Below are 10,288 nucleotides of genomic sequence, written 5' to 3'. Positions count from 1 at the left end.
CATAAATCATTTGAAAAACTGCGATTTGAAAACGCATAAAATATGCTTTTTCAAATTGCGGGTAAAATGATTTTTTTTTAAAACGCAAAATTTTAAAGGCTAATTTGCGATTTTTAAAGGTTAAACTGCGATTTTGACAAACGCTTAACTGCGTTTTTAATTTTTAATTTTTTCAAATCGCACATTTTGAAATTGTTATTTTAAATCGCAAACTCAAACGGACCCTAAGACTTTCAATTCGAATAAAAAAGTATTATCTACAATCTCAAAATGGCTAAAAAGAGACGATAAGAGTATGTTCTTAAACCGAAGAAGGAAAAGCTTTGAGTTTGCTTGGTTTTCGCTCAGGGGGGGGGGGGGGGGGGGGCTTCCGGGTGCTGGTGTCTCCCCTTAGCCTTTATAGTTAGGGTGGTTTTTTTGTTCCTCCTTAACTTGTTTTCAGGGGTGGATGGTCCGTTTCTCCAAGCTTTAGGGCTGTTGGAGGTTTGTTTCTTCACGGTTGTTTTGAACCAGTGGAGGGTTTTTTGGTTTGTTGGTTCTTTGTTTTTATGTTGTTCTTTGGTGCAAGCAGAGGTTTCAGGTGCTGGGGTTTTCCGATGAGCTCCGTTGGGAGGATGGCGTGTGTTGCGTGTTTTTGGAAGATTTGTTTGGATCGAAATTTTCCGATCTAAATCTGGCTTCTCTCTCCATGATTGCACAACATCGACCTCACGTTTGGGTTCCCCGGCGTCCTCCGAGTCCCTCGACGTTCGGCGTGTTCTCCACCGCCCCCTCCTCACTGGCGCATGGTAATCACGCGCCAGAGACCTTCCTGGCGTGTGATGGCCACGCGCCACTCTCCCGGCTTCCTTTCCCTCGTCGGACGGCGGTTCTCGAAAGATCGTTCCATCACTTCACCGAGCCTCTGTTTGGGTTGTATTGGTTTTTGGTTTTCTTAGTTGCAGTGGTCCGGCCATCTTCGTTTGTGGGGGTGTTTGTCGGTTGCTGTATTATTTAATTAGATTTGCAAGCTACCTATTAGATGCTTGGATTTTATTGGAGTTTTTTGCTTTTTAGCGTAGATCAGCCATCTTTTTTTAGTAGTGGTGCTTATTTGGTTGAGGTGGCTTCCAATGTATGATCTTGTAATCTTTGGGTATTTTTTAGGTAGTTTGCTCCCAAATCAGAACTTAATTCTGATTTTCTGTTTAGGGAGTCTTGGTATTCCTTAACATTGTAATGGGACCTTTGGATCTTTTGTTTATTTTAATGAAAGCAGTACCCTTTTATCAAAAAAAAAAAAAAATAACAGTTGTTCTCTTTGGGCCAGTCGGGTCCTTATTGCTGTTGGGCCACAAAATGGTCACAATGGGTAATAAAGGCTTAGTCGGTCCAATTCCCAACATGTATGCTAGATAATACAATTATAAAATAAATGTAAAAGTTACATATTTTAGTAAGACATTTTTTACATGCTTTAATAGCATAATATCAGCTTAATAAATTATTATTATTTTTTTATAAAAAAAAAAATGAATTAAGCACCGGATAAAATTTTTCCTTCACTGCATAATAACAATAGATTATAGATACCCACCCCTCACTTTTAACAAAATCTTTAAATCCTTTTTCCCAACCTGTTAATATATTAGCCTTATTAGGGTGTATTATGAGAAATAATAATTACATGTGAATTATATTTAAAGTGGACATTTTAAAATTATCTTATTTAATAAGAATTAAGTATTTAGTCCCAAATTCACATTAACTAACAATTCTCACGCTACATTCCCGCGGGCCGCGAACACGCTCTCACCAATGCAGAGAAAACGGCCGAGCCGGTAAATCGGGCGGTTGAGCGGGACCCACCAGCCGAGCCCACTGATCCCAAAAAAACAAAACGAAATATTTGTGGTCTGCTATGGCTTATGGGTCCCAGCAAGGCGGTCACTCACGCTGTGTGAACTCGCTCGCGCGCTCTCACCAGTCACCCGACCCGACCCAACCCTTGTCTTCTCTATAAGTTGCGCATCAAGGCTCGCCATTCGTCGCCCGTTTGGCAAGTAGCTCTCTCGTTGTCTTAATCGCAGCAATACATCTTTTTTGCCTTTGAAATTCTGACCGTGATTAAACCCCTCATCGCACACCGTTCATCGAGATTCGTGTTTGTTTCTCGAGAAAGTTGCGTTCTATTGCTTTCTGTTTTGATCTGTCGCTTCCAAGGTCTCTGATTCAGTCTGATCTACCATTCTCTAACTTATCCTGCTTAATTGTACCAAATTTAGGAGGTAATTTTCCGTATAATGCCCTGAGTTCGCTTTGAAAGCGAGGATTTTCTTTTTCTTCGTTTAATTTTTGGCTTTTCATATCACTTAAAGTAATATTGAAGTGGTTCAAGACTAAATAACTTATTTATTGAATTCTTTCTGTATTGCTTGTTGTTAACACACTACCTGTTCGTTTGTGATGTCATTTTTAAGCTTACAATTCGAAATTTAGTGGTAAAATTCTAGGTCCTTTATTTAAATTATAATTTGTATGAAAATATGGATTCTTTGGGGGAATTCTGAACTCTTTGGCCTTAGCTTAGGGTATTCGAACCGTGCAAGAAACTTTTCATTGACTGAACTGCGTTCCAATTGTAGGTTCATGGCGCAATTTCAAAACGACGACCTCGAATATGTCGTAGATGACTACTTCGATATGGCCAGTTTCGAAGACGACGACGATCCTTTCGCTGAAAACCAGCCTCAGAGGAACAACGATTTCGAATCTCCGGACTCTGACTTTGAAGACGACTTTGAAAAGGTATGCCCCCTCTTATGATTTCCCTTTCTTCATTTTGGAGAATTATTATTAGTTTTGGAGATTATTGGTTTTGGGATATTCAGAGCAAGCCAAAGACGGATACCTCTGCTCTGGAAGCTAGGAATGGGAAAGACATACAAGGAATACCGTGGGAGAGGCTTAATTATTCCAGAGATAATTACCGCGAGAGGCGATTGAACCAATACAAAAACTACGAGAACCTCTCTCGCTCCCGGGAAGAGCTCGACAAGGTAGTTTCTTGGAGCCCTATTTTTTTTTGGGGTTAGATTTCAGCCCTCTTGTTGTTTATTTACATACTGTTTGCTCTTGGTTTTGTTCTATAGAGACGCATGGTCCCTCATAGCCTACAGGGTGTGTTTTTAATTATTTAAGAACAAGTTGCGTGTGATATTAGATAATAGACTAATTTTATAGTTATTTGTTCATATCTTTTTTGGATAACTGTTTTCTATTATACGAGTATTTTATGTGAAAGGGTCGAGTTTTTCTTGTTGATTTTGTAAAAACTTGTTACTGTTTTCAATTTGTTTCCTTTAATATTGAGTACTTATACCCTGATCTGTCTTGTGGTGGTCTATGGATCCGGGGTGTAGATGCCTTTGTTTGCAGGGTTTGATGTACAAGGGTCTCAATAGCGGACCTTATGGCATATGGGTTTTCATTTGCCCCAATATGTGGATTTTCAGTAGTTTCTTCCACTTTCAATATGACGATTTCATAAAATATTATGATGATTTGGGTCAATATAAGAGTTGACCCCCATTTTACATAATTATATTCATCATGAAGTTAAAATTTTCTGTATACAACAAAAGAACTTTCGGGTCCGCACTTTATCTTCAAGTTTTAGATTGTTTACTTATATTGTTTTTGAGTAAACCAAGGCCTCTGTATTTGTTAGAAATTTTCGTGTTTTGTTTTTATAAATATCTAGATTTTGATTTTCTTATTTCTCCACCCTTGTGGGTTTAGTCCTGAAATTCCTTAGTAATAGGAATAGAAGAAGCTCGAATGGAATGACCCCCCACCCCTTTTTTTGGTGACAACGCAAAAATGATCGAATTTTTTGTTTAAATACTATAGCTCTAAAAATTGTCCAAAAAAATATTATTTTTTTAAGGTATAATTTTTCTTTTTAAAAAAAGGTTGTCTAGGTGGGTGGTCGGCCACCCAATAGGAGCCCAGGTGGTTGCACCAACCCAACCACCCTCGAGCTATTGGGGGTGGTTGCAGTCACTCTCGATGTGCAATCAGGGGGTGGTCGCACCACCCTGGAGCCAATTCCGAGGGGCTCCACGGAGCTTCTTCTCGGTGGCAGACCACCCATGTGAACAAGAACAACAAATATGGTAATTTGGGAAAATAATCTTTTCATATTTATTTATTTTTTCTCTATATAATCTTTTTACAAAAAATCATTCGTATCCATGAAATAAGGACATTATCATCTGAGAGATGGGAGATGGGAGAAGAAAATGAGAGAAAAAAGGAAAAAAGTGTGTTAATCATGTGATAGAGAAAGGTGAAACAAAATTTGGTGAGTGGGTTGTTGAGTGAAAATTCCTCATCTAATTTGGTTAGTAATTTCAATCATCAAATTTTTTTTGTTAAAATGGTGAGGCTGCTGGGAGTGGTTTTTCAGAATTTTCATCAAATTGGCTCACCAAAATAGCTAAAAAACTATTTTGGTGAGGCTACTAGGAATGCTCTAAGAATAATTAATACTTAGCTTTTTGAGAGGAATAATTATTTTTTATTTAGTGGAGTAACTCTTCTATTTCCAGTAATGGTGGCGCAAACTATGGAATAGCTATTCCATTAGTGGTTTATTCATTTGAATCAAACGTGACCCTAATGTTTTTCAGTCTTAGGAGTGCAAAACCGTATCCATATTTGTTCCTGTTTCTGTGCGTTTGGAGTTGCATACTTGCGTTTTTCTCTCGTTTTTCTTGCTAAACATATTATCTTGACAGGAATGTTTGCAAGTAGAGAAGAGGAAGACCTTCTATGACTTCCAGTTCAATACGCGGCTTGTCAAATCAACAATAGTGCATTTTCAGGTAGAGACTGTGCTGTTCATGGCTCTCTTCTTTCTTTCAAATGATTTATGCTTTGTTGTCACAATTAGTTTCCAGCTATTTTGGAGTCCCAGGCATATGATTGTTTTGATGTTTACTGTTGTGCTTTTTCTTCCCACTCCCTTCTATTTAAAGTATGCATTTTACACACATTGCTATAATAAAAGTCATAATACTAGCCATCTTTTATGGTGTATATGTTCCATAATTTTAAACTCCATAGTCATGTTATATATGCACTTTTCTTTTCTTTTTTCTTCCTAATTTTCCGATTCTAATCTGTTCAAATTAGTATTTACATATGTACTTCCTCGACAATGGTTCTATTTTATTTCTCATCATTGTTGTTTTTGCTAATATGATTCTACGTACGAACCATAGTCCACACTGATCACATAATTTTCAGTTTTTCAAAGTCTGGGTTGTTGTTATATATTCCCTTCTTGTGAAGCTGTTTTGGACTTCGGATATACACATAACATTAGTAGAGAGTCCTGCAGGTTTGAATATTATATAACCCTTCATGTACTTTTTTATATGTGATTATAGCTCTGTGCCTCAACCATGCATTGGAAGGTATGGAGTTTACAGTTGTTTCCTTAAATTAGGTTTTAGTACGTGGCAGAATTTTCCTTGGACATAATTTTTGAATTTTATACTTATCCAAAGAAAAAAAATAGAGATTTTAACTTGACTGAAAATAAAGAAAAAAGAAAAATTAAAGATCTCTTTAAATTTAACATGATTTTCTGTGAAGAATTCTGTTCGCTTCTCCCTTCAGATAATATTTGAAATGCGTCAATATATAATATTTACCATTGGTTTTGAACTGAAATTTAATTATGCTATTCTGCCCCACTTAATTACATTAAGCTGGGGTTTGTATTTACATGATACTTTTTTTGCAGATACGCCAATGATGCTTACTTTATACTTGCTCTTGCTAACTGTTCACCAAATCTAAATAAAATTAAAAGATACAATATGTCGAAGGTAACACTCTTGAATTATGGATATGGATGCATCATGACTATGATATGACTTGGCATTCTTAAGCATTGCAACCTGATGCTGATGTAGGTGTACTTAAGAATTGCTATGAACAAGATAACATTTTTGTTAGAAAGATCTTGTGTTTTAACATTACACCCACACAGACACACATCATTGCAGTGTTTGAAGCATTACTAACTTCATTGATATCTGCTTGTTAATCAGCACTCATTTTGTAATTTGATAGTTTGAGTTCTGGTGTCAGCTGAAGGACTTTCTATAGTTTTGTTGTTAGAAATAATACGATTTGTTTTAATTGTAGATTTGTTACAAACTAAAATACTACCATTGTATGGCAATCCGTAGCATGGTGTGTTAACTATCCAGGGGAGAGAGCCTTTAAAGTTTATAATATAGCTGGTTAGTAATTATAAAATATTATGTAAAATAAAGAAACGTATCTAGAAGGATACAATTTTAATTTTTATGAAATAAAACTGTTTCCTTGCAAAGAAAGAAATACCAAAGAAATAATTGAACAACCAAATAAATTGAGAATGAAATGTGGAAACTTATGCACCTGTCCAAGTTTGTATAGTTCACATATGCTCGCATTAGTTAATATTTTTTAGTTTCACCCTCTGCATGTTTCGTTTCAATGTGTGTATGTTTGTCACTTCAAGTAAAACTGCAGTAAGTTCAAATCTATAGCTTTGCCAAACCCGTGTGCCTTGGGGAGGTGATTGTTAACAATTATCCCATTCTCCTTGTAAATTTTAGGTGGTGGCTGTTGCGTGTGGTTAGTTTCATAATCTTTGCATGTGATATTTGGCTGTGAATATATTGTTTCTGTTGACTATCAAATATAATTAACCCCTTTGTGCATTTAGGACTGCAATTTCTCTCTTTATTTCAGCCTTTAAAGCATGGTGGAAGTTTTATCTGAGCAGCTGGCGCGGCGTTGTTTATATGGTATGATAGGAAAATATCTGAGCATTTAGAGGCCTCTCTAGCAATTCCTGTAATTAAGTATTATAGGTTTTCCTGGTGACGAGGGGCCTAATTAGACTATCTTGCACCTCTTCATGCAGGATTGTTTTAGAATTATTAGTTGCATTGTAGGCCTTGAAAATAACTGAATACTTTCTCACATATGAACCTTACCTAATTCCAAGTTCATGTTGCTTCGTGATCTGTTAGCATATATAATTCTTGAGGCTCTCATAAGCAAGTTAATGTAGCTTATATTGATTAATTTGTAATTCTCTTCTTTTAACTCTTAATAATGCAATTTGTGATGATTGTTTAGTCAGTTGCCCTTCTGCTGTTTGTGCAGACATACATGTGCTGTTTTCCTTTTCTTTCTTGTTTGGTGATGGGGGAAGAAGAATGGTTTGGGGTTCTGTCTGGGTTCATGTATTACTGTTCTTACTTTCCTTGTTGGATGTGTGAGCTTTATTAGTAAAACATTTTTTTTGTGAATTTTTTTTGTTTCTTACTTTGTAATTCCACCTCTTCTAATTCCCAAACTACCTTGGAAAATGGGCACTAGTCATTGTAAATAATTTTGCATACTGTCTTACTACTTAATAGAAACATGTACTGTTTTTCACTTGTATATTGCTTCTCAGACAATATGCTTTATGCATCAGTTTTATTTTTATTTTTCACTTGAGTGTATGGAGTCAAGCTGTCAAACGGCATTACACTTGTTACATCCTTGTTTTCTCCGAACTTGTATGGTGAGGATGAATGAGGTTCCAAATGTTTTCCTTCTGTTTTTCTTTTTCTTGTTCGGATATCTTGTGAGGAAGGCAAAGAAGGGATTAAATGTTGTGGGGGCATTGGCAACGTGTCTTGTTAAGCTCCAGTAGTGTTGGAAAATATCTTAAATTGTCCAAGTCCAACCATTACTTGCAGTCTGCAGAGTCATATTCTTCACATAGTTTTAGTCACTTATACTAGTGCACAGCTAGTTTGTTTTGAGTTCCTAAAATTCAGTATCGACATAGCAGACCTAGTGGTGATTTTAAATCGGGGAACCTAATATACGGTACTATTTATTTGATGCATATTGTATAGCAAAAAAAGAAAGTGAAGAAGATCCCTACTAACGGACTGATACAGATTTAGGTGTTTAATTAACTGGAATATCTACATAAGAATGGGGCAATTTTTTTACCTTTATATGGATGTGTGGCACCTCTGAGCTACTATATATGTATATATGAAGTTTGTTTTATTTGATTGTGTCAAGTTAATGTACTTCCTTCTAATGCTGGATGTTCTTATTGGTGTGACAATGGTGTCTGGTTCTCCTGATGCAGCTGAGGAATTTGCTATGGGCGACATCAAAGCATGATGTATACCTGATGCAGAACTATTCAGTGATGCATTGGTCCTCGTTGCAGAGGAGGGGCAAAGAAGTGCTCAATGTTGCAAAGCCGATTGTTCCTGCCCTGGTGATTAGCCACTTCTTGGACCAAGATAGAGCTTGATTTTTGTAGCTCAGCATTCCACTTGATACGGGTCTGTAATAATTTGAGTTGTCTCTATTGCAGAAACGTCCTGGTTTGTTGCCCCAGTCACTCTCAAGAGTGCAGATAAGCACCATGGCTGTTAAGGAGAATCTACTGGTGGCTGGCGGATTTCAGGGGGAACTAATTTGCAAGGTATGTGATTTGACTTGATGACCGGCCCACTTTTGTGAACGTTGAATCCATTCCAGCAGTGTGTTTCCTAATATCTATCTTGCTTTTTATATGTGGTGGTCCAGTACTTGAATCAACCTGGAGTTGCATTCTGCTCAAAAATTACGACAGATGAGAATGCCATCACCAATGCAGTGGATGTTTTCCGTCACCCCAAGTAAGTCGCTCCTTTTTACAAAGCAAATCTTGAAATCTGTCGTCTCTGTTCAGACATGCAATTGAACCTTCTATCTGCAGTGGCTCAATGAGGGTTATGACTGCAAACAATGATGCTCAAGTCAGGTTTTTCGATGCTGAGAATTTTGCTTTACTAAACCTCTTCTCCTATGATTGGTCTGTAAATGTGAGTGCCATCTGCCAAAACAATGCTTTACAATTGGGTGTTAATCGTTAGCCTTACTTCTCACATTCTCCCACTCTAATTTTATGGTCTTCCCTGCAGAACGCCTCAGTTAGCCCGGATGGTAAGTTGCTTGCAGTTCTTGGTGACAATGTTGAGTGCTTGATTGCTGATGCTCAGACTGGAAAAGTAAGTCATTTTTTTTGGTTGGTACTTTTTTACTTGGTTTGTTCTTTGTAAGATATATGTACAGTTCTGATATATGGAGTTCAAGCAGGTCATTGAGAACCTCAAAGGGCACCTGGACTACTCTTTTGCCTCCGCTTGGCACCCAGATGGACGAATTTTGGCTACTGGGAACCAAGACACTACCTGCAGGCTGTGGGACATAAGGAATCTGTCCAAGTCCTTGGATATACTAAAGGGAAGGATGGGGGCAATAAGAGGTCTAAAGTTCAGTGCTGATGGCCGGTTTATGGCTATGGCTGAGCCAGCAGATTTCGTGCATATCTTTGACACACAGTCTGGATATGTACATGGGCAAGAGATTGATCTATTTGGGGAGATTGCTGGAGTATCTTTTAGCCCAGACAGTGAAGCTCTTTTTGTAGGAGTTTCAGATCGAACTTACGGCAGCTTATTAGAGTTCAACAGGAGGCATTATAACCAATATATAGACTCCATATTCTAGTGGCTGGCACTCCTAGCTCCTAGCCAACCAGTCCACCAACGTAGAAGATGGGTGTGCATTTATAATATATATATATATTTTGCAGAGGTTTTTGGGTATTTTGAAGTTGGGTCTTGGAATCCCCTGGTATATTGGGATTCCCGTTCTGCTATTGGGGAGCAGGTTATAGATTTTTGTGGCTTTCGGGAGACGTGTATGTGCAAGTGGCTTTTGGCTCGCAGAAACTGAAAGATAAAATTTGCCTACGTGAAGCGTCTTGCGGTTGCTCTGTATAATGGAAGTAGTAATGGTTAATTCATTAATCAACTGCTTTTCATCCTTTATTGTAGTTGTTCTCTGTTATTCTTATTATTGATCATCAAACATGACACAGAAGCAAATGCTTTTGTTTCATCGTAAGGTACTTTTAAGAAATTTGTGAATGTGTACAGTGAGCAGTTTCGTTTTGCTGTGTCTGGATCCACAATGCATCATTTTTATTTTTATTTTTTTATTTTGTTTTTTTGACATGTCCACACAAATGGAAATTCAAATTAGTAACTTCTATTTCATGAAGCGCGGTCCGCATCATTTTTGTTTTATTGAAGAATGAGTTTGCGTCTAAAATTATTGGTTTCTGTTATCCACAATGTACTGGGGGTGTAAACTCGGAGTGAGTTTTCAGGTA

The 10,288-nt window shown here is 37.3% G+C and overlaps 1 protein-coding gene across 3 annotated transcripts; it reads left to right on the top strand.

The window, feature by feature from the left end:
- Positions 1-2,016: 2,016 nt before the first annotated feature.
- On the top strand, positions 2,017-10,067 carry LOC133853648 (uncharacterized WD repeat-containing protein C2A9.03). 3 transcript variants are annotated; one of them, XM_062289646.1, is made up of 10 exons: positions 2,017-2,267; positions 2,625-2,787; positions 2,871-3,038; positions 4,782-4,868; positions 8,207-8,341; positions 8,441-8,551; positions 8,656-8,747; positions 8,828-8,933; positions 9,033-9,119; positions 9,208-10,067. In XM_062289646.1, exons 2-10 carry the CDS (start codon positions 2,629-2,631, stop codon positions 9,619-9,621), a joined length of 1,359 nt encoding a protein of 452 aa, XP_062145630.1. In that variant the 5' UTR covers positions 2,017-2,267; positions 2,625-2,628; the 3' UTR covers positions 9,622-10,067. The 3 variants fall into 3 exon arrangements, with proteins under 3 accessions (XP_062145630.1, XP_062145638.1, XP_062145644.1); XM_062289654.1 differs by lacking the exons at positions 2,017-2,267; positions 2,625-2,787 and adding an exon at positions 6,770-6,851 and having other exon boundaries at positions 2,985-3,038; XM_062289660.1 differs by lacking the exons at positions 2,017-2,267; positions 2,625-2,787 and adding an exon at positions 6,796-6,851 and having other exon boundaries at positions 3,004-3,038.
- Positions 10,068-10,288: the final 221 nt, after the last annotated feature.

This window comes from Alnus glutinosa, chromosome 1, assembly GCF_958979055.1.
Source record: "Alnus glutinosa chromosome 1, dhAlnGlut1.1, whole genome shotgun sequence".
Taxonomy (NCBI): Eukaryota; Viridiplantae; Streptophyta; class Magnoliopsida; order Fagales; family Betulaceae; genus Alnus; species Alnus glutinosa.
This window is presented reverse-complemented; position numbering and strand designations above follow the sequence as displayed.